The sequence below is a fragment of the Desarmillaria tabescens genome (genome assembly GCF_030435595.1).
Source record: "Desarmillaria tabescens strain CCBAS 213 chromosome Unknown EV420scaffold_2, whole genome shotgun sequence".
Lineage (NCBI taxonomy): Eukaryota > Fungi > Basidiomycota > Agaricomycetes > Agaricales > Physalacriaceae > Desarmillaria > Desarmillaria tabescens.
Window position 1 is genome coordinate 1061816 of NW_026848301.1, and position 24116 is coordinate 1085931.

General features: G+C 48.3%; 13 protein-coding genes across 13 annotated transcripts; 7 read left to right on the forward strand and 6 right to left on the reverse strand.

The window, feature by feature from the left end:
* The first annotated feature begins 31 nt into the window (after nucleotides 1–31).
* On the forward strand, nucleotides 32–1116 carry EV420DRAFT_446395 (uncharacterized protein). Its single transcript, XM_060482158.1, has 2 exons — nucleotides 32–298; nucleotides 359–1116. The coding sequence occupies exons 1-2, from the start codon at nucleotides 190–192 to the stop codon at nucleotides 997–999; spliced, it is 750 nt and encodes a 249-aa protein (XP_060338363.1). The 5' UTR covers nucleotides 32–189; the 3' UTR covers nucleotides 1000–1116.
* Nucleotides 1076–2228, reverse strand: EV420DRAFT_1502795 (uncharacterized protein). The gene is made up of 2 exons (XM_060471138.1): nucleotides 1910–2228; nucleotides 1076–1853 (listed from the first exon to the last, which is right to left on the reverse strand). Exons 1-2 carry the CDS (start codon nucleotides 2115–2117, stop codon nucleotides 1234–1236), a joined length of 828 nt encoding a protein of 275 aa, XP_060338364.1. The 5' UTR covers nucleotides 2118–2228; the 3' UTR covers nucleotides 1076–1233.
* Nucleotides 2161–4511, reverse strand: EV420DRAFT_1502797 (acyl-CoA dehydrogenase/oxidase). Its single transcript, XM_060471139.1, has 14 exons — nucleotides 4290–4511; nucleotides 4177–4239; nucleotides 3945–4130; nucleotides 3810–3897; nucleotides 3650–3751; nucleotides 3515–3593; nucleotides 3208–3460; nucleotides 3137–3156; nucleotides 2965–3086; nucleotides 2830–2909; nucleotides 2724–2774; nucleotides 2546–2674; nucleotides 2481–2492; nucleotides 2161–2433 (listed from the first exon to the last, which is right to left on the reverse strand). Exons 1-14 carry the CDS (start codon nucleotides 4338–4340, stop codon nucleotides 2308–2310), a joined length of 1362 nt encoding a protein of 453 aa, XP_060338365.1. The 5' UTR covers nucleotides 4341–4511; the 3' UTR covers nucleotides 2161–2307.
* A 1196-nt stretch (nucleotides 4512–5707) lies between these two features.
* EV420DRAFT_1502808 (fungal-specific transcription factor domain-containing protein) lies at nucleotides 5708–9210 on the reverse strand. The gene is made up of 7 exons (XM_060471140.1): nucleotides 8972–9210; nucleotides 8801–8911; nucleotides 8237–8747; nucleotides 7939–8180; nucleotides 7722–7881; nucleotides 6636–7668; nucleotides 5708–6582 (listed from the first exon to the last, which is right to left on the reverse strand). The coding sequence occupies exons 1-7, from the start codon at nucleotides 9112–9114 to the stop codon at nucleotides 5933–5935; spliced, it is 2850 nt and encodes a 949-aa protein (XP_060338366.1). The 5' UTR covers nucleotides 9115–9210; the 3' UTR covers nucleotides 5708–5932.
* A 619-nt stretch (nucleotides 9211–9829) lies between these two features.
* EV420DRAFT_1635351 (uncharacterized protein) lies at nucleotides 9830–11441 on the forward strand (the record flags this gene model as incomplete). Its single annotated transcript, XM_060476433.1, has 7 exons — nucleotides 9830–9913; nucleotides 9960–10133; nucleotides 10191–10297; nucleotides 10345–10464; nucleotides 10490–10617; nucleotides 10666–10699; nucleotides 10907–11441. The coding sequence occupies 7 exons, from the start codon at nucleotides 9830–9832 to the stop codon at nucleotides 11439–11441; spliced, it is 1182 nt and encodes a 393-aa protein (XP_060338367.1).
* Nucleotides 11442–11822: 381 nt separating this feature from the next.
* On the forward strand, nucleotides 11823–13792 carry EV420DRAFT_446567 (uncharacterized protein). The gene is made up of 8 exons (XM_060482159.1): nucleotides 11823–12069; nucleotides 12123–12214; nucleotides 12265–12352; nucleotides 12411–12482; nucleotides 12537–12627; nucleotides 12683–12813; nucleotides 12865–12920; nucleotides 12971–13792. The coding sequence occupies exons 1-8, from the start codon at nucleotides 11881–11883 to the stop codon at nucleotides 13719–13721; spliced, it is 1470 nt and encodes a 489-aa protein (XP_060338368.1). The 5' UTR covers nucleotides 11823–11880; the 3' UTR covers nucleotides 13722–13792.
* EV420DRAFT_446583 (tRNA synthetases class II-domain-containing protein) lies at nucleotides 13793–16855 on the reverse strand. The gene is made up of 14 exons (XM_060482160.1): nucleotides 16471–16855; nucleotides 16314–16407; nucleotides 16084–16252; nucleotides 15942–16034; nucleotides 15770–15890; nucleotides 15277–15719; nucleotides 15179–15217; nucleotides 14977–15123; nucleotides 14752–14922; nucleotides 14642–14702; nucleotides 14420–14583; nucleotides 14255–14365; nucleotides 14114–14198; nucleotides 13793–14051 (listed from the first exon to the last, which is right to left on the reverse strand). Exons 1-14 carry the CDS (start codon nucleotides 16763–16765, stop codon nucleotides 13864–13866), a joined length of 2181 nt encoding a protein of 726 aa, XP_060338369.1. The 5' UTR covers nucleotides 16766–16855; the 3' UTR covers nucleotides 13793–13863.
* EV420DRAFT_1259573 (uncharacterized protein) lies at nucleotides 16819–17876 on the forward strand (the record flags this gene model as incomplete). The annotated part of the gene is made up of 2 exons (XM_060466961.1): nucleotides 16819–17616; nucleotides 17670–17876. 2 exons carry the CDS (start codon nucleotides 16819–16821, stop codon nucleotides 17874–17876), a joined length of 1005 nt encoding a protein of 334 aa, XP_060338370.1.
* Nucleotides 17877–18068: 192 nt separating this feature from the next.
* On the forward strand, nucleotides 18069–19773 carry EV420DRAFT_1259200 (RNA polymerase Rpc34 subunit-domain-containing protein; the record flags this gene model as incomplete). The annotated part of the gene is made up of 7 exons (XM_060466942.1): nucleotides 18069–18137; nucleotides 18187–18341; nucleotides 18396–18460; nucleotides 18514–18626; nucleotides 18678–18821; nucleotides 18874–19059; nucleotides 19114–19773. 7 exons carry the CDS (start codon nucleotides 18069–18071, stop codon nucleotides 19771–19773), a joined length of 1392 nt encoding a protein of 463 aa, XP_060338371.1.
* A 61-nt stretch (nucleotides 19774–19834) lies between these two features.
* EV420DRAFT_1259606 (uncharacterized protein) lies at nucleotides 19835–20837 on the reverse strand (the record flags this gene model as incomplete). Its single annotated transcript, XM_060466965.1, has 4 exons — nucleotides 19835–20224; nucleotides 20286–20456; nucleotides 20507–20740; nucleotides 20790–20837. The coding sequence occupies 4 exons, from the start codon at nucleotides 20835–20837 to the stop codon at nucleotides 19835–19837; spliced, it is 843 nt and encodes a 280-aa protein (XP_060338372.1).
* Nucleotides 20838–20981: 144 nt separating this feature from the next.
* EV420DRAFT_1616806 (Ribokinase-like protein) lies at nucleotides 20982–22373 on the forward strand (the record flags this gene model as incomplete). Its single annotated transcript, XM_060475165.1, has 7 exons — nucleotides 20982–21127; nucleotides 21257–21421; nucleotides 21483–21657; nucleotides 21713–21777; nucleotides 21823–22052; nucleotides 22105–22173; nucleotides 22222–22373. The coding sequence occupies 7 exons, from the start codon at nucleotides 20982–20984 to the stop codon at nucleotides 22371–22373; spliced, it is 1002 nt and encodes a 333-aa protein (XP_060338373.1).
* A 13-nt stretch (nucleotides 22374–22386) lies between these two features.
* Nucleotides 22387–23256, reverse strand: EV420DRAFT_1502897 (histone-fold-containing protein). Its single transcript, XM_060471141.1, has 6 exons — nucleotides 23113–23256; nucleotides 22993–23058; nucleotides 22842–22936; nucleotides 22719–22787; nucleotides 22617–22665; nucleotides 22387–22553 (listed from the first exon to the last, which is right to left on the reverse strand). Exons 1-6 carry the CDS (start codon nucleotides 23195–23197, stop codon nucleotides 22483–22485), a joined length of 435 nt encoding a protein of 144 aa, XP_060338374.1. The 5' UTR covers nucleotides 23198–23256; the 3' UTR covers nucleotides 22387–22482.
* Nucleotides 23257–23313: 57 nt separating this feature from the next.
* On the forward strand, nucleotides 23314–24013 carry EV420DRAFT_1502899 (uncharacterized protein). Its single transcript, XM_060471142.1, has 5 exons — nucleotides 23314–23340; nucleotides 23395–23520; nucleotides 23571–23635; nucleotides 23691–23712; nucleotides 23763–24013. Exons 1-5 carry the CDS (start codon nucleotides 23332–23334, stop codon nucleotides 23790–23792), a joined length of 252 nt encoding a protein of 83 aa, XP_060338375.1. The 5' UTR covers nucleotides 23314–23331; the 3' UTR covers nucleotides 23793–24013.
* Nucleotides 24014–24116: the final 103 nt, after the last annotated feature.

The following is a 24116-nucleotide window of genomic DNA, read 5'->3' on the forward strand; positions in this document are numbered from 1 at the left end:
TAGAGCAAGGATACAAAGATCTGTATAACAGCAAATCCAACACGCCACTCCGGATTCGAGATTTTCTACATATGGCAGGATCCTCGGTTTCTACGGGATGGGTCTCTGAAAGAGCCTGATGCGAGAATCCAAATAATACAACATAACCTTCGAGAAGTGGTTCCTTGCCTTGTCTTTGAATGTGCATATATGAATGAGAATGAGGCCACATTGGTTTCTGAGACCTTGAGATGGGCCGAGTGTGGCGAGTTCTCTGTCGGTTTGAAGATTCAGGACATAACTGGTTGGCCGACATCCCGTAAGTGAATTATATATGGTTCTGCTTTGCTCTAGCTTATACATTGACACTTAACGGCAGCCCGACTAACATTCTATATTGCCGGTACATGCGGGACGATTGTTACACGATACACCATTCCTCACGATGCAGCTGATCCTCGCCATGACGTTATAACACACCCTTCTGTGACGAGTCTGGAGTCCATGGAACGGGTGTTCAAAACCAATTTGCCACCAGACAGTCCGGGAGATTACTTTCAGCACAAACTGCATAAAGTACCACCGTCAGCAGGAGACATGGGCAAACTCGAAAAGTGCTACCAAATGCTTGGGCTGCCCCCGAAGCTTTCAATGAATATTAGTGTTTTTGAACAGCTCAGGGTGCAGCAAGGGGAAGGCCGAGAGTACTATGTTGAAGAAAACGATGAAGGAGAGTTTGGAGCGGTAGCAGAAGATGATGGTGCGTCTTGTTCTTCTCGACCATCGCTCTTGGAGCCCAAAGAAGTGAATGATGGGGTTCTGGTCGATGGCTGTTTTATTCCGATATTGATATCAGCATTGTATGGCAAAAATCCTCCGCCATCACCTCTTTCTCCCAATGATCGACTGCTCTTGGACGTATTTACGATTCGAACGCATATATCCTATGCTATTTCAAGATTAGTGAGATATACAGAGCATCTGAGAGGGAGCGTCAAGGCGGTGGAAGGGATGACTTAAAGGGAGTTGAGAGCTTTCAAGTGATATTTTTGTTTTGTTGCTTTGTATGAAGAATTGGACAATGGCATTTCGAAGTAATATCAGCTAAATTTTATTGTGAGCAATGTTTAAAGGAACCGGTTGCACTCTTGCATAACACGGATGTCCTAGGGAATCATGACAACTTGATAGTACGTTTTCAATATGTACTTGAAAATTCCAAAAGCACGACAAGTGTCTGTAAGTACAAGTATCTTAATCCCGCATAGGCGATCTGGATCGACTGTCCCGAATATCATCCCGACTATGGCTCCTCCTACCCCTACTAACAGACCTAGACCTGCTCCTGCTCCTGCTGTATTTAGAATACGACGAGTATGATGACCTCGAGCGGGAACGCGAGTAAGATCTCGACCTTGAGCGACTGGAGCGAACAGAATAACTTCTCGACCTGGACCTTCTGCCGTAACCTCCCCGTTGATAACTCGGGGAACGTCTTCTGGGTCCGAGTCGGTCACCACTCCGGCGTGGCGGTGACCGAGAGCGCGAACGCGAACGAGAACGTCCAGGACGGTAAAAGCCTCCACCTCTCCTTCCGCTGCCTCTTCCTCCTCTGTACCCATCCCATCCTCCCCGACGACGGAATCTTCCAGGCGGAGAGCGTGAACGTGACCGAGATCGGGAGTAGGAGCGAGAGAAGGAACGTGCGCCACGTCGTGGCCTAGGAGAACGCGAACGCGAACGTACTGGAAGGTTAGAGAGCTCGACTTTGAGTATAGCACCGTCAAGCTGGCCACCGTTCATGTGCGAGGCTGCTTTGTGTGCTGAAGAAGGGTTTGAGTATTCCAAAGCAGCTTTTCCTCTGTTTTGCCCAGCTGCAAGTGATGGGTTCGTCAGCGAAAATAGAAAAGAGATGTAGTACAATACGCACATTTTACAAATAACGGCAAGTCAATTTTTATTATATGGCCATAAAAGCCAAAGATGGTTTGGAGGTGGGATTCGACGACATTTCTGGTGAGGTTTGTCACGATGACGACTTTGGCGTTGGCATGGGGAGACGACGGTGGAGACATGGATGCATTGCGGTCTCTGTCTTGCAGCGGTTTTGGCGACGTCGAACGACCTCGGCTCGACATGGTGGTTTTGATGGAAGACGCGCTGTAGGCGTAGCACAACAAAGCACAATATAATTTCTCACGATAGTGACTGGTGACCGGCCCGGTTTACATACGTATGAAATATAGCTGGCTGAGTAGTGTGTGCTAACGTTTCCATCCAATCTTACTTGCTGTACTATTTTACAATGGCCGGATCACAGAGACGTCGCTACAGATGTGACTTAAATCCTGCCTTCTCCAGTATCTGCTGTTCCTTCTTCTTAATCTCCGCCGCTTTCTTGACGAGGGCAGGAGCGCGCTTGAGCTCCCTTTGTCCGACTTGTTGGATGTGCACCTGAAAATAATCAGTAGAGCGAAATGGAATCATCATAGAGCACCTACTGCATCAGGTCCCTATGAAGATATAATGAGTATTCTCAGTAATCGGACATGGCGATAGCACTTACGTCCGCAATACGTAGTGTCCTCAATCCTCCCCAGGTCTCAGCCAAATTCTGGTCTTGGGATAGGCCCTCAGCGCCGAATGATTGCATGGCTCGGTCAAGAACAGTCAAGGCCATGGATGGAACAGTAAACTGCTCACAGGATGAGCAGTGTTGACAATGAAGTCTTCGATTTTCTTACCTTGGCTATACCAATTTCCTTGAGCGCCCCTTTGGCCTTATACTTGTCAATCTGGAGGAAGCGCATGAAGTAAGTACAACGACTTCGCAAGTGCTGTTCCACAAACCATCAGTGCGGCACTCAAAACGAGTAGTCTTCCGGACTCAATTTCAGCACGAGATTTGGCGATATCCGCAATGACAGTACCTGTCCATGTTGAGTTTCAGTTAGCGGTGATCCTCATATGGGTAAGTACTCGAACCGTGCTCATAGAGGTATTTCCCAAAGGTTTTCCGTGAAGGGTCAGTGACCCGCTGAAGCATAGTGTCTAGAGCAGCCTGGGCTGAACCGATGGTTCGCATACAGTGGTGAATGCGTCCGGGTCTGTTCGCTGGTTAGTCCCCGCAACTGAAGAGAACTCCGATAAAACGTACCCAAGACGTCCTTGAATGATCTGGTAACGCTCAGATAACAGTTATTCCCCTACGACACAGAAGATACATACCTCAAAACCTCTTCCCCATCCTAGAACGAGGTTACTCAATGGCACACGGACGTTTTCGTATACGATTTCACAGTGCCCTTCGGGCGCGTCGTCATATCCCATGACTTTCATAGGTCGAACGACCGTGACTCCGGGGGCGTCTGCGGGGACGATGACAACGCTCTGCTGATTGTACGCATTTTTGTTCGTGGGATCACTCTTGCCCATGACAAGGTGAAGACGCGTTCTTGGATCGCCTGCACCACTGATCCACCTATCAATAGTTTAGCATTAGAATGTCAACAAACACTATCAAGAACAGACAGACCATTTATGTCCATTGATGACAATCTCGTCGCCCTCCTGTCGTATGGAAGTGCGGATGTTGGTCGCGTCTGAGGAAGACACTGTTCAAGAGATGACATTGAGTATTTCAAAAGAGCACTACTAGACACCGACGAACCAAATCTTTCGGTCATAGAGAATGCAGAACGTATCTCTCCATTCAACAGTGGTACCAACCATTTCTGCTGTTGCTCTCGGGAGCCATAACGAGCCAGCACCTCTGTAATCGAAGTTAAATGGAACTGAAAGTTACATTCACATCAAGCAACAAGGCGTACCCATGTTTCCTGTATCGGGCGCTGAACAATTAACAGCTTGCGAGGCAATAGGCCCCCCTCGACCAAGAACTTCCGCCATCACGGCATACTGTTGTCGTTCAGTAGATTTTAAGAAGAGCAAGTACTGGTACGAACCTCGAGATTACTGAGCGGCACACCAAACTCGGGATAGTGCGCTTTACTCAAAAACAGATTCCACAAGCCCAACTTTTTAGCTTTCGCTTTGAGTTCTTCGATGACAGGTATAACAGTCTTCCACCGCTTTTCCGGGTCAGCAGGCAGTTGGGCATGAGCAAGTTTTGTTGAAGGTATTATTTCATTCTTCCTAAAAGTCAGATATAATTTCACAAGAATGAACCAGACTCGCTTCGAGGAATGTGATCAACTTGGCAAGTGTCTCCTTCGCGTAGGGCGAGAACTTGTCCTCCACCTGCAGAGATCAATTGAACGCGATACCAACTTTGAGTTGAAACTGCGAACCATTGCCCATGATGCCTCGGAGGTGAGCTCGACGACTGGATGATATACCATTGCTGCTTAGTGGGAGAAAGAGTAGGTCGTGGTGGAACCAGATGGTCCGGCAACCAAGTATAACCGGACCGAGGTTGACGCTGACACGAGACTTTGGACTGACATTTGATTCTGGTAGACGCTGGGTGCGCAGCTCCTCGGAATCGAGCTGCATGGAAGCAAATGTTGTAGCGTGAACCACGTGAACCACGTGTCAACGCAAATTGAAACAGTGATGTCCATCGATGAACGATGCTGAACAGTGGTCCGTATTGATAAATGACAATCGTATCGGTAAACCCTCAAGCTGCCTCAAGCTTGCTAGCGGCAGGTACCTTTTTCCATCTATCGTTTGTAAGAACACGATCTCAATATTTCGGCTTCGGGTATCAGCTTCATTTTAGCCCGAGAATACCGTCTGATGAATCACTGCTCGAATCCCCCGTGATAATCACCCGCTCCGTCATTGATATTACGGACAATTAAGATAGGACGTTTAAAATCATATAGGTTTTGTAAAGGTTATCACTCTTCGCCAATCCCAGAGTTCTAGGTCGTTCCTTCCAGCAAAAATGAAGGATCATCCGATTGTATGGCGGATATATATTTCTTATCTCGACATCTTGTGTATAACTCCATTGTTCCGGTCCAGGGTAGTCGTACATCAAGACCGCCCAGATTATGGCGTATAACTGCTAAGTACATCAGATGAGCTTCCTTGAACCAAGAGTCCGTCATTGACGGAGGTCCCGAGGGTCGTCGCGAATGGTAACCTAGATCTGAAATTTTAATGTGTGCGAGGCTTTGACTCTGTCACGGTATCAGCCTAGCGTTCCAGGCGAGGGCCGCTCTTTTACTCAGTCCAATCACATGGCCTAAGCGTTGAATATCAAGCTGCGAGAGGATGCGCCTGAAAAGGCCTGAAACCTAACCCTGAGCTTCGAAGAATCGAGGAATGGCACTGGTTCTAGACAGATGATACGCTGAGTTATGACAGGGCCTGACCTGGGTTGTTGAAGCCGTGGAGAGACTGCCGTTATCGAGAAATTTGTTGGAGGGAAATTCGACCTGGTATTTGTACAAGCGGTCCACCGCAGCGAATCATGTATCAACACGTTTCTATCCTCATCGTTGCCGATTGGTTGCTTGCTGTTTGAAGGGTTTTGCTTAGTGAGGTTCTGTTATCACCTGCTACGTCGTGCTTATGGTGAAACTCCCAAAGCAAAACACGGCTTTCCACCCTGCCTGACAGCATCACGAGCTTTCGCTTCTTGGGTGGTTCATGTACAGCAGGACGGGATGAACCCGTACATAAAATTAGCAAGATAAGAGGCCGCTTGGCAATGATGCACGCACCAACAAATGAGGAAAATAAGATCTCCCGATACAAGAGAATCGTTAGAAAAATACATATTTATATGAGAAAGGTAGTGTAACCAGACTTAGTAGAAGGAAGTAATCATACGATATCGATACAGAGGAATCACATACATCTCTAATCATACACGACAGGATCACTCATCACTGTTCGTACGGTCATGTCAGCAAATATAACAGCATCATGGTGGATGATAATCGAAATCGAAGGAACATAAAGGCAAGAGAAAGTAACGCTATGATGTCTGAATATCTGAATCACCTAAAGTAAACGGTAAGTCAGGACCATAATCAAAATCAATGGGGTCGTAACTCTGCCATAGTGAGTCCTGATCCATACTATATCCTCCTGAATTATTAAAATTGCGAATAAACTCAAGGCCGCGGAACGGAAGTCCGGAAGCATTGAATGATGCAGTGGGCGGTGTCGTGGACAGTCCCATCGATCCGATACCATTTGAAGGTTCATAACCAGAGTAAACGGTATCAAGGCCGGCAGAATAAGCACCATACGGACTCTCATATGCCATGGCACCATCGGGTGAGTACATGTCAAGGCTACTCGTGCCGTCGGAGTTATTCCACTGCTGAGATGTCCCTTGACCCAAGGAATTGGGCGAGAGGCCATAGTCGAAATCATAAAGAGGTGATGCAGGTGGTTGGTTCGAAGTCCCGGGGTATGGATACACAGACGTCGAAGCGAGTGTAGGGCTATTGTCCTGCAAAAGTCCAGTGGCGGACATAGCGGGTGATGGAACGCCCATGGAGGAGGGCGAGCTGTTATTGCTAGGGGCCAACGTAGGGCTCGTGAAGCTCTGGTAATATGAACCATCCTCGGGATCATCGTGTCCGCGTTTACGAGACGTAGATCTTGCTCGGAGGGCAGCTATTGATTCGCGGGTCAATCATAGTCAATCATGGAATTTTGAAGTTACTCACTGTCAACGTGATAAGGCGAAGCAGCCAGTCGACGAGCACCGCTTTGTTCCCTCGATCGATTTCGGCGAGAAGTATTTTTACTCTTCAGCATTCTTCCGGGAATGGTATTGGGCGGTACAGTGGCTATTGTCACTGATCGTCGACGCTGGGGAGTAGAGGAATGAGGCGCAGCCGGAGGGGATGGGTTAGAGTCAGAATTTGTCCCTTTGGCCACAGCGTCGGTGGCTGTAGCGATAAGCTCCGCTAATAACTCTTTGCATTTGCGGGCGCCAGGCCAAGTCCCTTCCCAGGATTCGATCGCAACAAGGGCGGTTTTGGCTTCTTCGATAGCTTGTGCTGAAGCTTTGGCTTCAGACGAGTGCATGGCATACAAGAGAACGATGACAGCAGAGCCAAATAAGTGCTGAATGAAAAATGCCAAATGGTGCGAAGGAGGCACCACATTTCTGATCGACGGTGAGAGCTGTATGCACGAGCGAGCTGACGATACACCCTGAGAGGCTGACTTCTCTGTCGAAGGATCCTCTCGGTTGACTGGCAGGAGATTACGATGGAGGGTCGTAAGAACAGAGTAGTAATGGATGCATAGCACTGCAGCCATAGCAGATTGCTCTGGGGTCTTTGGATCCCTCTTAAGCATGGTGGGCAGATCGTCACACCACTGCGTAAGTTCTGCGTGAAGAGATTCCACAGTAGTTTCAAGTTCTGCCTTCCTCTCCGGTTCTAAATTCTCCCGACAGTTATCCAACGAGTAAACCTGCCGAAGAACCCGGCCTGTGATCTCGTATAACTTCGTCAGGGCGACTGTACCCGTCATCAAGAACGGCTGATTAAGGGTGGTCCCCTTAAAATACTCCGGGAGATAATCGTCATCCACTTCGCATGGGTACTCGACATCGCAATCAGAATCACTGATGCCCAGCGGTCGACCAAGAGCCAAGGCAAGCATACGGTCCAACGTATAGACACCCCACCAGATCTTTCGACGTGTTTCTTTCTCTATGGGCGTGAGAATGAGCCTACGCGGAGAGCGCTGTGGGTCTAAAGGTGAGAGAAGGGCGGTACACTAATAATAACTGGACTCACGTGAAGTCCAAGATCTTGGCCGATTCGAACGGCTTGGCCGACAAGAATCCACGCTTGAGGAAGACAGTTGACGGAACAGAGAAAGGAAGATAGAAGGATGAAACACTGGACGTGTGCGGCTTGTATGCTAGCATGGCTAATGTATTGGAGGATAAGGGCTCTATTTCATTGTTATCAACCGTTCCCGCACCCGATCGGCATCAGAATAGATACGTACCGCTCGTAATATACCATTCCCATGCCACCATCATCATGCCGCTCACTAGTAGACAGCCGGGGGTCTTGCACGATGTTAGCGGCACATGCAAAAACTGCGAAGATTAGAGATATAAAAGCGGTTTGGCTGCGCGCCAGATTACGGTCATGAGTGTTATTCATGACGTTGGTGTACTGAAGTAAGAAGGACGGCTTATCAATGACGGGCATGAGGAAATGGAGACGCGCAAAATATGCTTCGACCTATATGAACGAATTTACGAAAAGTTTTGGGGTAATTTAAAAGAGACAGAACGTACGAGCTTGTCCGCCAAATCCCGTTCTGGATATTCTACTTCTTCTGGCCCGGGAAGAGCACGAACTTTGCCGAAAAAAACAGAGGCCGGAAAATATAATTTATTGACGCTCGGGCCTGGCGCATGAGGATCCTCCTCCGCAGGCGATATCCGATGAAGTGGAGATGTTGTCAAGGCGCGGAATGACTGGATCAATGACATCGATGACGAGCCTCCCATCCACCTCATGTGACCATACTCGTCAAGTGCGAGCTGGCCGAATGAATCGCTGACATCGTCCTCGATCTTGACGGGCGAAGCTGGCTCTGGTGACCGTTGGACAGGCGCTATGGAACGTAAAATGGCCGCCGCCGCCGCGGTCTTAGATGGGTCTAATACTGGAGCGGGAGTCGTGGTATCAGATGGGGACGAACCGGCGCCGTCAGTCGACGTCCCTATTTGCTCGAGGACTGGAGCGACCTGTTTGAACAGTGATTCCATGTGAAGCAAACGCGCTTCGAGCTCCTGGACATAGCTAAAAAATTTCTATCAGAGACAACCTTGCCAAGGAAAGTGACAATGACGCACTGCCGACTCAGCGCGGCCCTATCTTTGGTCTGCAACCAAGTGCACTGCGAGCCTGAACTGCTACACTGGGAACAGGTAGGTTCACAGCCATCACATTTGATCTTCTTGCGCCTAGAAAAGAAAAAAAGGATGAGTTTTTCATTGAATGCCACAGCGGCGAGGTCGACGTGCCTACAGCTCTCGCAAGCTCTCCACACTCGTCTGCGCTGGAGCTGGATAGGTTTCTGGCCTGCGTCCTGAGTAAGAGGTTCTTCGTCAGTACGTTTCTTCTTGGATTGGTGTGCCATGGGCGTGTTGGTGTCCCCCTTGGTCATGAATGTAACGGGGAGGCGATGAAGGTATAAATCCAAGTAAGACGTCTGACCAAAGTCCTCAATTTGCGCTTTGCACGTGGTTTTTCTCGAAACGGGAAGATGAACCGGGCCGAGTTTGCCGGCGCAGTGCCTGGAGTACCGCGTGCCTGAGCACCACCAAGACTCTAAAGGCACCGTGCATGTATCGCCGTGAGGCAATCGTAGTGCTTAACGTGTGCGAAGTTGACATTTAATTGAGAATGGAATGCTCGGCACGAAAATACTACCAGCGCTCTCCACATCAGTAACTGATCTCCCTTTCAATGCCCACGACCGGCCCATGACCATATGTTCGTGTCCAACCCACGTCATTCTTCCGTTTCCAGTGAATTCTCTATCTAAATACGCCCTGCGCCACGAACAGAAGTCGATTTCGCACTCATTCTGATGCGGCCTTGGTATCGCCATCTGGTCTACTGACCAGACGTGTGGCTCGTGGGCGCTGAACAGCATTGCTCGTTATCCCGCACACGGCGGAGTAATCAAGGGACCTATTGTTGGATTGTTGTCGGTGTCTCGGTATTTTGTTCTCCACCTAAATCACATAAAAGCTTTGACAATGCAAGAACAATGACGCAATGACAAAGCGTGGCTGCCACGCGCGTTTATTTGTTTGGAGCCTCAGCCAGCGCAATTCGTTGCCAAACAAACCCACACTCTTCTCCCTCACGCTGTAATGGCCGAAGTCGAGTCAACGCAACCTCCCGCGACTGGTGAACCGGAGACGATCATCGATGATGGTGAGGAAGCTGAGACCAAAGTATGTTTATCGCCGTGCTTTTTAACTCTTTATTGACGAACTACAGGAAATCATGCTAATGAAGCAACGAGTGGAGGAAATGGAAAAGGAAGCTATGAAGCTTCGAGAGATGCAGGCTGAGGCAGAAAAGGTTAATAACGATGGCATGGACGCTGGCGTTCCGATGGAAACAGACGAGGATAAAGCCGCTGCGGACAGTCGGAGTGTTTATGTCGGTAATGTCAGTGCTGTCTCGCCTTTCGGTCCTTCTGTCTTTTTTTCCTGATGTTTCAAACAGGTTGACTACAGTGCTACACCGGAGGAGATCCAGGGTCATTTCCAAGCTTGTGGAACGATAAACCGAGTTACGATTCTGTGCGACAAGTTTACAGGACATCCGAAGGGGTCAGTTTTTTCAATATACTAAAATCACATTGACTGACGTCTCTCAGTTACGCGTACGTTGAGTTTGCTGAGCCAGAACACATTGACGCTGCTTTGACCATGGACAACTCTCTATTCCGCGGCCGTTTGATCAAGGTCGGAGCAAATTTTCCTGTGGCGTGTACATTGTAACTGAATCGCTGACATTGCTAGGTTACGGCAAAACGGACCAATGTACCTGGGTTCAACCGAGGGCGTGGTCGAGGTGGGTATAGAGGAGGCTACAGGGGAGGATACCGAGGTGGTTATGGCGGATATAATCCATACAGAGGGCGTGGCCGGTATGTTGTACCTAACATCTAGTTCTTCTGCTGAACATACATTTGCAGAGGTCGTGGTCGCGGGTTTTAGGCTCAAACGGAAGTACGTCACATTCTCTTTTGTCGTTCTTCCCTTCGTTGTGTTATTTGTGTAACGTAGTCTATTCAAAATTACATTTACAATGCCATCTTGTAATTCTATGCCTGTATGTTCGTGACCAGCTAAAAATTTGGTAAAGTTATCTATAGGCTGAAGGACTTCCGAAATTGGCATATTGATTTTCTGTCCTCGACCACCACATTGGGTCAGGCTCACGTTCTGTGGCGACATGCTGCCAAACTTCCTTCGTTGGGCGACAAGGTCCATGTCGACCGCAGCAAAGACAGAGGCGAAGGCGTACCCATTCTCCAAGACAGCCATTATACATCCTAAACCAACTTCGCATATTCCCAATGCTCTTCGGGAAGGCAAAGGCCTCATGCCATACCTTTTCAAAAATCTCCCTCCACTCGACAAGCAGAAAATGCTCCGAACATTATTCTCCCGCAGGTCTCCCAGTCAAGTGAAGCCAGGCTCCATCCTCACCGTTACTATGGACCATGCGCCATCCGTTTTTACGGGTGTTTTGCTCTCAATACGACGACGCGGCCCCGACACATCCATTGTTCTGCGCAATATTCTCCAGCGAACGGGTGTGGATATGCAGATATTCGTCAACTCGCCGCATGTCAAGGAGATAAAGGTGGTGCGAAAACCTCCAAAGGGCAGAATGAGAAGGGCGAAGCTGTTCTATTTGAGGGATGCACCCGACAAAATGAGCATGATTGCAGGCGCCAAAAAGTAACCAGCTACTGGTGAGCATCGATAGTTTTAATATGTAAATTGCGGTATTCATCGCGTCTTTAGGATGACTGGCGTTGTCACTCAAGTTTCAATTTCCTGCGACACATTCCAGACTTTGTGGCGCATCGGGTGGCAGGAGTAGATATTAATTTCGTACAACGACTGTCGGCTGTCCTTCTACCTGCAAATGATGACTTGTTCTTGAACTGACAGAAATTCTGAGCACCCTGGCAGTGTGACTGACACATCAGCACTGGCAACGAAGTACGAAGCAGATACATGGTATGACCACACACGAAAATTTGGACATACGGTGACAAAATAAAAAATTGAGAGTTTGCGGCGCTTGATCCGGAAGAGTAACCAAATAGAGCCTAAGATACAGGCGGCAGGCGCACTGTATCTGCAACTGCGCGGCTTCGTCACTTACCATCACTATCATGGCTCCTCATCGTCCCCGTTCCCTTCGAGGTCTCGCCTTTGGCTCCAGGCGCAACTCATCAGCAGGACCTCCTTCGCCTACTTTCTCTGACACCACAAATGTCTCACAAATGAACTTTGGCGCAAATGGCCCAGAGAAGATAATAACCAGGTCCAACTTGAAAGCGAGTCTTCAGGCATACGAAGAAGTAAGATTTTCGGTATCTGTCCAAGCAAAGGATTACAATGCGCTTGAATGCAGCTCATGAACACCTCTGCAAACTATCGTCTTGCTCTCGTTGCCATGTCGAAAGCAACTGCAGCATTCGCGGATGCAATGGAGGCTTGTAGCGGGTGCGAGGTTTCTCATGTCCTGATCGTGTTATGTTCTTATCCTGCTCTAGTCTCAAGGGACCATCATACGAGTCGGGAACACGCTTACAAGCTGCATCTGGCCTTCATCATCTCATAGGGAATCATTGGCATGTCCTGGTCAGTCAATATGTGTCGTGTCGGAAATGAACTTATCCGTGCTAATATCCAGAAATAGGCTGAAGCAATTGATAAGAAGTTTGAGAAACCGCTGCGCCAGCACCTGGAGACGTACCGCACGATAGTGATCGTATGTTCGAACTAGATATGAATTGAACTTGACGCACATTCAATTGCTTTACAGGAACGGTCGGCATCATACGAACGTGCGCTGCGGGAGAAAAGTCGAGTTATTCGGGATACAGAAATGAGGAACATGAACAGGAAAGAGCGAAGTACGAAGCCCCGATCATACAAGACGAAGCCAGCTGAGCCGAAGGTCCTTTCTAGATTTACAAAGCTTCCGCGAGGCCCTGTCAGTTCTTCAGCAGCAGGTGGACGATCTTGATGACCTCAAGGCTGCTCATTACCGGGAAATTATCGAACATGAAGAAGAGGTGTGGGATGTAGTACAGGGCAAAGTGGGTTCTTCATTTCATACAATGTAGCGTTCATTGACTTTGAACGTCCAGGTGTGCTTAGTTGTCCGCTCTACCATGGATTTGTTTGATAGGTTCACTGCTAAGGCGTGCGTACCTTATGCGCCAAACCTAGGACCCAGCTGACCTCCAAATGTAGCTCTGACCCAGTCATTGAGCCGATGCTTCAGACGGTACCGGACCCGTTTGATTCTTATGGCCCACCCCAAGCCGAAGACCAGATATTCAGCATTCTTCCTCCTCTTTCCATTCTTACGAACCCAACTTCATCGACATCGGCTACGCCTATAATGACAACACCAGAGCTTAATTCTATGGATGGTTTGCCTAGTTCCTCTAGCAGCCGAAACAGCTCAATGACGTGGACTCCAAATACTTCAAATGGATTGTACACATCAGAATCAACTGAATGGGCGGATGTGTCTCCTACCTCAACCTCACCAACTCCACCGAGATCGGTGTCACCGCCAGTATCACGTAGGCACTCAGCACCACCCATATCTCAACCCGGACATCATTCTCGCCGTTCCGAGTCATCAAAGCTTCGCAGCGTTCTGTCAGCCATTGATGAAGGTCATTCGCGGCAAGGAAGTCATGAAGCTTCGCAGACAGAACCTGCACCTTATACTTCCGTACTGAACGGCGCATCACCAGCTCAGCCGCAGCCAGAGAAAGAATCTAGTTTCAACTGGACGTCACCTTTTACCTATGGCAGGTCACCATATGAAGACATAGATGACGGTGCCACGCCTCGAGGCTCAGCATATAGGGTTAATGCTACTCCATCACCTCCTGGATCACCTCCACTTGACGGTAGTAGTTCGGAGAGCAAAGAGCCCGATGAAACAAAATCAGAGCACAGCACCTCGAGCATGCCCGTTACTACATGACACAATTGACCTCTTCCGGCAACCTCACGCGGCGGAGATTTTCAGGACTATGCTTTCATTTTAGTGGTTCAACATATGGTTGCTTTTTAGTATGTAATAGGCTCCCTAGACTGTTTTCTTTTTGGATATATGCGACTTGCCTTCACTCCACTGCGCTTTGTGTTTCTGAAACCTGCCGGTAACGCCCAAGCCCATATTGTCGTAACGTGGAGTCTGGTACGGGCGCAGGACTTTCGAAAAGCATATCGGTGCCGGAACTAGTCTTTGGGAAGGCGATCACGTCGCGAATGGATGATGAATTGCAGAGTATGGCCATTAGGCGATCAAAACCTGTGAATGAGCGATGATGAATTGAAAAAAGCATGTCGGACGGGAAGAGGGTGATGACGGACCTAGGGCAATACCGCCGTGAGGTGGAGCACCACATCGAAGGGCCTGAAGAAGATGATTGAAAGGCTCCCTCTCTTCCGCCGAAAACTATGATAGCCGTTGATTACCTCCGAGTCCAAAAAACACGTTACAAGCCAACTGACCTTGAGGATGTCCGTAAAGATGTATTCCTGCATATCTGCATCATGCACACGCACGGAACCCCCTCCGACTTCAACGCCGTTGAGGACCAGATCGTAGTGCTGACCCCGGACCTGGAAAAAAGCCGAGTGAACAGACACCCAGAATTATGAGAAGTAATCTATTACACTTTCAATCTCGCCTCTAAACAAAGCTTCTACATCCTGCCACATTGGGGCAGTAAATGGATGATGTGTACTTGACCATTTCCTATCAAGTTCTAGTTCTGGCATGAATAGCGGGAACTCTGTTATCCAGAGGAAGTTTGATGAATCGGGTAGGACGAATTTCCCTGGAAAGAGCTTGTTAGAGGAGGGCTTCTTACATCGGCGATTTGCGCTGCAGCTGACCTTGGTCAACGGCTGTCTCGAGTAAATGAAGCCTCTGTCTTCCTAGAACAGTGGATCCACCCTGCATATGGAGTCAGCGCATGATCCCATGTGGCATAGATTGACCTCACAGTGGCGATCCTTGATCTTCGAGCTAGCCAGAGTCCGTCGCCAGGTGATATCCCGAGCTTCTCGCAGAGTGCGGCGACTTCAGACGCGTTCACTGCCTCTGAGATCTGGGGTACAACTCGACTACGATTCAGCCATGTTTGGATGGTCTTCGTGGTCATCGGGACGAACTCCTGAAGTAAAAGCATTCAGGTAAGAGAAAGCTAATTATGCCAGTTGTCTCGTACCGCGAAAGGTTCGACTTTACACTTCGGGGACACTGACAAGAATGAAGGCTCCTCGCGGTGCCGCAAGACGATGCATTCGACGATTTCATCGTTCTCCCTTAACACACTTTGGATCCGAGAAGGTAAAGCTTGAGTGATATCGGAAGTCTACCAATTGAACGGTAAACGGCCCTGATGTCCGGCACTAAAGTGCGACACGTACTTCTAAACCGAAGCGTGTGTCCGGTTTATCAGACCCAAACTAGAAAGAACAATGATCACCACCTATTGAATAGAAGAAAAAGACACCAGGGGGCTTACACGTCTCATCGCGTCAAAGTAAGTCATGACCTTGAACTTGTTAGGTAAGGTTACGCCTTTGAACTGCTGCCAAATTTTCTTTATAATAGTCTCGATGACATCCCGGACTTGAGTGCCTCCCATTCGCCAGGCATCAGAACTCGGGGACTCAGTAGCATCTCCCTGAGATCCCCATGACACAAATGCCATCTCCATATCAATCTGAGTAAATTCCGGCTGCCTATCCTTCCGGCCGTCCTCGTCACGGAAGCATTTGGCAATCTGGTAATAACGATCTACCGCCCCCGAACAGATCAACAATTGTTTAGGCTGCTGCGGTGACTGGGCGAGAGCGAAAAAATTAGGTGGGTCCGAATCATTGCTAACCTGTGTTGGAACGAGATACTCCTTTGCGCCTTCAGGGGACGAACGTAAGAGCAGAGGAGTTTCCACATCGAGAAAACCTAAAAGATGATGAGACAAGTGTTTTCGACAGGGAAACACGGAGAAGGACCATTTTCGTGTAATATATTTCTAACGAGGTGCGCCACATTTGCCCGCCTCTTCAAGTTGTCGGAAAGAAAGGGACGCCGGAGGTCAAGATACCGATAGCGCAGACGATATTCTTCGTTTGGCTTGTGGAGCGGTTGGTAAGGCAAAAGATGAGCACGGGAAGAGGTACCTACTAGATTGTGACCTGACGGAACAAATGGTAGTTGGGTCGCGGGGTTTAAGAGGACAAAACTGTGAACTTTGATGTCGATGTCACCTCCGGGGCCCTGGAATAGAGTCAAACACGGAAGATGGGTATGCAAAATGAATACTGACATCCCGACGGGCCTCTGAAGGCCTTAAAAGGACCGAGCCTTGAACTAAAATGACAGACTCGACAGGAACCTGAGATAGAGCGTCTGAAAACGCGTCGGTATTGTCGACGATGAGCTGGACTGTGCCGGAGGGGTCTTTGAGCGGAAAAAAGGAAGAGATACGACCCTTCCTTGTCGACAAGAGAGTTGTTGGTGGAAAATGGACGAATGGAGTAGGAAAGAAGTAATCACCGTTTATTCAGGAGCCAGCCAGACAAAACGACCCGAGATCCAACATCTGACGCGGACAAGGTGCCGCAGCGGTGAGTTCGAACTGGAAATGGCGCTAAAAACGGGATTCGAGATTAAAATTTTGTTAAAAAAGTTGTTGAAGGAGACTACGGCTGACCGCAATGGGCGAGAAAGTGCCGATGGAACGGGTGGTGTGGCTGAGAATAGGCTCGGCAAGAGAAAGGAACATGTGAAGAGGCAGATAAAAGTAAAGGACACCGTGGAACCGCCTGAGGCAGTGCCCGGAGCAATGCTCGCATCACAGGCGCAAAGAACACGAAGCCACTTGGAGGCACAAGGTCAACCTTCACATTTCGATCAGTTACGTAACTCTCAACTAACCCTTTGTTACTAAGAACAGAAAGGAAGTGCAACAACAGAATCTCTTCCCTGCCATCACGTCGTCCCTGCATCTAGCCGATATAAAGTAAACTTACTATTCCAATGTATTTGCTACTATTCCCTCATGCCTCCCTCCCTCGTCGACCTACCCGTTGAGCTCCTTGATGCCGTTTGCTCCCATCTTAGCCCTTGTCATCTACTCCCCCTTCTCAAGGTCTGTTCCCCCGTCTCCCCAGTCGCCCAGCGCAGACTCTATCGCACTATTTTCGCAGCTCCTGCAGCCAAAAATCTTTCCGTCGTCCTCACCCTCGCGAGAAATCCTCTTCTCGCACAGTATGTCACCTCTTTCTCTATCAATCTAGACTCCCGGCCCTCCTTGTTCCTGTCCTTCTTTCGCCATCTTGCGGTGGCGCTTGGGAACATGACCAACCTCGTCCATTTGTGCGTCTTCGTCCCTCCTCGGGTCAGCTGGATATTACTTCCAATCAACTCATCACACTACCCCTCCTTATCCCACTTCTCATGCTCGTTTCCCTTTAATTCTCATGTCGCGACCTTCCTAAAAGCCACCCCTTCCCTTCTAAAATTAGAGGTGGACACATTATCCCCTTCATTTCAACACGACTATCTCGAGGCCCTTCCATCTTCCTCGGTACCTCATTTGTCCCACTTTACTGGTTCCTCCCAGGCCGCCCGTGCCATCGTCCCAGGCCGTCCAGTTCAATCTCTCCGTATTAATTCAGGTCATGTCGATGACAGCGTTGTCGATGCCATCAGCCAATCCACAGCTGATATAACAGTCTTTGAAGCCACAACTACGTCTTTCCCTGCGTCGCTGCTCCATCTTCTTTCCCAGCGCTTGCACCAAATGATCTATCTCAGGATTTCATCCACCTGTAATTTCTCGGGACTCCCCGACACGGTACCTTTTGTTTCATACTCTCGTGCCTTCTTCGTGCTCATTTTTGTTTCAAGGCTTTTTACAAAGATATTGCCAGCGCCTTGACAAAATTCCCAGCCCTTGAAGGGTTTGAACTCTCTGGGATGCTCTGGGGCTCCGTAAAACCAGACCAAAAGCAGGTCGGAAGAATTTGGCAGTCAAAGCCGCTTGACATTGATTTCGGCCCAGAGGAAGGTGCTGAATCTATTGATTCTTATTTGGATTTTTCTTACTACTACTGACGTCCTGTCAACCCTGCGTACCAAGTAATTTACCAGTACTGATACTTCTTTTCACAATATGTCATTAATCTTCGACATCACTTCTGATACGTCGTTACCTAATTAGGCATATGTCACACTATACTGTACCGTGACACAAGAATTGGCTTCTCGAGCTTCTCCCACTCGAATCATTCTTCTTCTGTGACCGTCATGAGCAAACGACCTCCCAACGAGATCGAAACCAAAATCCATCAAGCCGCGTTATCTTCTGATAATCATGTAAAGCTCTTGTTTGTCGAATACTCGCACTCGGACTTATTCTTCATAGGAACTTACCCCGAAACAAATCGAAGAGATCGTACCAGATACCAAAGCCAGACAGAAAGCTATCAACTTCCTATTAGCTGTTGGGCTGTTCAAACCGTTAAGCGACGGGAAAAAGAAGATCACTTTCAGAGCCGTCGCCAAGGCAGAACTTAACGCGTACTTGTCATCCCTTTTTACCAAGCTATGCCGAGTCTGACCGGCTTTGGTTAGAACCAAGGATCTCAGTGGAGAGGAGAATCTGGTGTTGGGTCACATAAAGGCATCACAGAATGAAGGTACGTGAACGCAACGTGACCTAAGCGAAATTGTTTCCATGATATCCCTGCAGGCATATGGACCAAGCACCTCAAGGCCAAAACAAATCTACATCAAACAATAATCGATCGCTGCTTGAAAACATTGACTCAGAAAAAGCTCATCAAACGCGTGCAGTCCGTGCAGGTGGGATTCTTCAAAGCGAGGCAACCCTTGTTTCTCTAATGCCGCTATCAGTATGCGACGAGGAAGATCTACATGCTCGAAGGCATAGAACCATCGATCGCGCTCACGGGGGGACCATGGTATACAGATAACGAACTAGACACTGAGTTCATCGAAACCCTTATCAAAGCGTGTTTCAAATTGATACGTGATATGGTATGGTCAACGTTCCCAAGCATTGTACTAATGTGCTAACATCTTACGACAGAGTTATCCAAAACGCGGTTCCAAATACGAAGGAGCGTTATACCCCATATCCAATTCCCCACAGTATCCTACGGCACAGCACGTTCGAAACACTCTACGGCAGGCTAGGCTGACAGAGACCGATCTCACGGTGGAGCACGTCGAGATGTTGTTAAATGTTCTAGTCCTCGACGGAGAGATCGAAAAGGTGTGTTGCATCTTCATTGGCCGTCTAGTGGTAACGGTAATCATTGCACTTCAGATCCCCGCTTTCGGCATTGCATCCTGGAATACAAATTCCGTAAATGAGGATGACTCCGGAGATGAAACTGACAATAAAAAGAAGACAAAAAAAAGAAAACATCGCTCTTCTGATTCCGACGGCGAGGACAACACGAGTAAACGGAAAAGGAAAAAGCGAGCCACGACGGACGATTCAGACTCGGATGATCTCTTACCTAAAAAGTCGAAAAAAAGGAGGAGGGACGGTGACTCTGGGTCGGACGTTGAATCTACCAAACGCAGAAAGAAAAAGGTGATCTCCGACGATGAAGCGACAGATTCAGACGTGGATACCAAGAAGAAACGGAGGCGGGCCAAATCCAAGAAATACGACAGCTCTTCCGAAAGTGATTCGTCTGATTCTGAAATGGAAACACGTCGTCACAGTCGTAAATCATCGAAACTTCGGCATCGCTCGTCCTCTCCTGTACCCGGTTTCTCCGATAGCGAAGATGGGATATATGTGTATAGGGCTATACGGCAGGAACGCCTGTCGCTTGGCTGGTCTGAATCACCGTGTGCCAAGTGTCCGTCGTTCGAATTCTGCAAGGACGGAGGACCTGTGAATCCACGAGAATGTGTTTACTATGGGGATTGGTTAACGGGTGGCCCCGTGGCTGAAATCGAGGACACCGCATAGGACAAAGAAGGCCGTTGTAAAGACTATTCATAATTCCGTTACCCAATAAAGTTCGTATTCTCTAATCCCGAACTTCTTCGACCTGCAACTCCTGTACAGCCCGCTGTACGAACAAATGTGCGTCGTATCTGATCAACCAAGGATGTGCCTCGTTCTCGGAGGTAATTAAGGTTTCTGTGCCTCCCGTGAACTCAGCCACAACGCCCAGGTACACGTCCTGTCCCTGTACCAACTCGAATTTTTTGAATTGCCATCCCAGTGAGACTGCACCATCTACCCGAATTATGTCCGAGGTTACGTCGAATTCCAGTCGACTGAAGTCGAACCCAAGGCCAAGGCCAAGAGCTTTTGTATAAGCCTCCTTTATCGTCCAAATCCAAAAGAATCTTCGAAGAGCTTCGTCTTGCGATACTTCGGGGGAAAGTAAACAGCGACGTTCAAGCGTGGTTAGCTGAGTTGAGAGTTAAAAATACGCGGCGACGTATAGCACTTCAACTCGCCTGATCTCCTACAGTCTCTACAAAGGATCTGAATGACTCGCGCCCTGGAATCCGTACCTTCATTACATCAATGCCAATAGAAAAAGATGGCGGGTTTGTCGTGCCCGGTCCGAACGCCATTGCTACCAGACCGTTATCATGGGATATGTTGAATGCAACGGGCGGATCCAGATAAGGTGTGGTCTTGATGATTGTGAGCGTATTGCAACAGCCGAGATCTGGTGCCCACATACAATATATGGTTTCCTTGCCTCTGTCGCACCAAATGTCATAGCTTGCGGTAGGACGCCACGATCCCTGAGCATCATACGGGGCAGCAAATGCCCGATGAGTGTCCCTAGCAAACTGTCAGACACTACTAAAATCGGAAAAAACAGACACCTACGACAGGCATCCTCCCTTCTAAAGAACTTTTTGACTCGCGTCGCGCTTTCTGGGTCAACGACTGAGAGGCCTGCATGGTAAAGCTGTTCAGGTTAGTGTAAATCTAAGAGTAAATCAAGGACTCTTATATACATCTTCAGAAAACAGAGCAGGATCGTAGTGAACCGCCCAGACTTGCATGGGGGGGCAGAGATGATGCGAGTTAGTGATCAAGGACTGATCGATGATTGATGATCGACATTCCAGGCATTCTTATCTTATCGCGCTACAACTTCTACTTCATCTTTCACATCTAATTGTCCTTCTTCAAGGATGAGCCCTGCGATGCACGGATATGGGACACCACAGTTTGTCACCCTTGGGATGTTTATCATCGATGAATTCTCTTTCCTCGATGATGACGGAAACCCGACGGGAAAAGAACTTGCTCCTCAGGAAAGCCTAACAACGCGATTATTGAACACCCTTAAGTGCTCATGTCGTTGATTATCTGTAGATCGGTGGTGGAGGCACTTATGCAGCTCTTGGGGCACGTATATGGTCTGTTGTACTGTTACAGTATCAAGCAGATACTAAAATCTGCGGTACCTCTTGCATAGGCTCCCTCCGGATAAGATTGGAATGATAGTTGATAGAGGTAATGACTGGCCATCCGATATCCAAGAGGAACTCGATAAATATGGCCACGAGATGTGGATGTATCGCGATCAGCTCTCAACGCGTACCACCCGCGCCCTCAATTCTTATATGGGTGATCACCGAAGGCGCGTCTTACAAAATCTCCGTGCAGTTGATTCGTTAACTAATTGAATATCGTTGCTTTAGTTTTGACTATCTTACTACACGTATTCGTATCACACCTCGAGATCTTCGAGGAACTAGGTTGGCGCGGGCGCCTACTATTCATTTCGTGTGCTCTCCCTCTCGAGCACATTCCATCGTGTCTGAGATTCACGAGGAACCCAAATGGCATCCAACTACGATTTGGGAGCCTATTCCGGTGTGTTTTTGTATTATGAATCAAGGATCTGCATCTTGAAATTGATACGTACCAGGATCGGTGCGTTCCAGAGGAGCTTCCGGCTCTAATCAAAGTCCTGCCACAAATCTCTGTCTTGAGGTAGACAATGTAATCCAACATATTCTGTTGACTGACAAGACACAGTCCAAATGCAGAAGAAGCGCTTACCGTGTTGTCTATGGCGCTTCCACCGACTAAGAGTTCCATAGAGGAGGCTGCACAAAAGTTCCTCGACTTTGGGGTTGGAAACAAGGGCAGGGGATCTGTGATAATTCGCAGTGGTGAACTCGGGGCCTATGTGGCCACGAGAGTTAATGGCGGTAAATGGATCGACGCATTCTGGACAGATCAGGATAAAGTCGTGGACGTGACTGGTTTGTTCCTCATTTATGCGCAACAACGGCATAAATTTACCGTATGTCCTAGGCGCAGGAAACAGCTTTCTTGGCGGGTTAGGGGCCGGCCTATATCTTGCCCAAGGGGATGTATATCAAGGTCCGTGCATTATATGCAAATGGTGCTTGCCAATGACCCTTGTACCAGCCACTCTCTATGCAACCATTTCAGCTGCCTTCGTTATTGAACAAGAAGGCTTACCCCAGATGTCCCAAGAGGTCGATGATAACGGTTCTACAATTACCTTGTGGAACGGCGACTCGCCAGAACGGAGATTACGTCTGTTGCAGGATAGATAAAGGAAAATAACGATCCGAATATGTATATGCAACTACTACAAAATGTCGGTACAAAATAAAAATAAGCGCGGTAGAAATTGGGATACTAATACACACAGATTGGCTCTGCTCACTGCTGACCTGACTCGAATCTTGCTCGGCTGGCAGCAAACAATTCTTGTTGAGCTGCTAATAGTTCTTCTAAAAAAATGGAAATAGCTGTGTAAGAGTCGAACTGCGCATACAGCAATCAAGCGGACTAGCCTTCGGTCATTCCAGACTGCTCGAACTTGGAAACCTTCTTCTCTCGGTCCTGATGAACGATATGTCAGGGAGACAGTTAATCACGAGCGGCGCGATACACGCCTTCTGCTGTTGCTTGTGATCTTTTAAAACATCCTCCACCTCGGTAGTGAACGAGTCAAATCCCAACCGCTACAGACAGACAAGGTGAGAGTTACGCCGAGACGCGGACAATGAGAGACGAACCTTAAGCGCGGAAATGATATGATCTGGTGCAATGGTCTTTTTGGACTCTTGTTCGCAAATCTCGTTTGCTTCTGACGAAATCAGGTGTATGAATTCTGTAAAACAGATAGTAATGGGCTCTCATTTTGGATAAGCAGACAAAGTATTTTACCTACACAACACTCAATAACAAGGTCTCTCGTCTCCTTCGCGCACACAACATCATTAGGGAGCAGCTCTGCAACGAAGAGACGCGTCAAAACAAGTCGAGAAAGAAAATGAGTCGACGCACCTGAAATCATTTTTGTCACAGTCGCCTTGGGTAATGAAAGATCATCATCTGTGGGTACCCCCGAGTGCCCCTCGCGATCCGACATGGTAAAGAGATAGTAGAGAGCGCTTGCCCTCGAGAAAATGTAGTGGAAGAGAAGACGTGACAGCTGTGGAGGGTTTTGGGCCCGGCCCAGGATTTTCAGCAATTTCAAACTCCGCCAGGTTGCTTCGAACCATCATGTCTGCTGTGCGTCTTTTGCCGCTCAATGCGATCGTTTTCTCACATTTCATGTAATTCTAGGTCAACCCAGTCAACCCCAAACCTTTCATGCAGGAACTCACTGGCAAGCCAGTGTTCGTCAAACTAAAGTGGGGACTAGAGTACAAGGGTTACCTTGTCAGTACAGATGGGTTCATGAACCTTCAAGTGAGCGCTGCTGGGCCCTTCTCTCTTCGCAGCTTGACATCGTTCTTTAGTTGGCAAATACAGAGGAGTATCAAGACGGAAAGTCGAACGGCGCGTTGGGTGAGGTGTTTATAAGGTGCGCGTCATTTTTCATTCGAGTCAGTGAGAGATGCCTGACTTTTACGGAATAGATGTAACAACGTGCTATATATTATGAGTATATTCCATCGCTTACCTTGTATGCCTGCTAACTTCTTCCTTACAGGGAGGCACCAGCCGAGAAAACCGAGTAGACCTAGGCGGTCGCGTTACGCGTTATACGATGTCTTATCTCCACTCAAGATTTTTGGTCATCACGACCAGAAGCGAATCATGCATTTGCTAGTCTTGATTGTATTATATGCTCGTGATGTATTGGCGAAGTATCTTTCTTCTTGTGCTACGCAATATATTGATCTTAGGGATTCATCGACCAATCCGGCGTAAATGAGAAAATAAATCTGCTGAAATCCTCAGTGTTGTCTGCACGACCTTAGCATCGCTTCAGCTCTCTACAAATGCAACATATGTTGCTGTCGCGACTTGGAACCTTCACCGCATCCGCCTTTTGTGTTGAC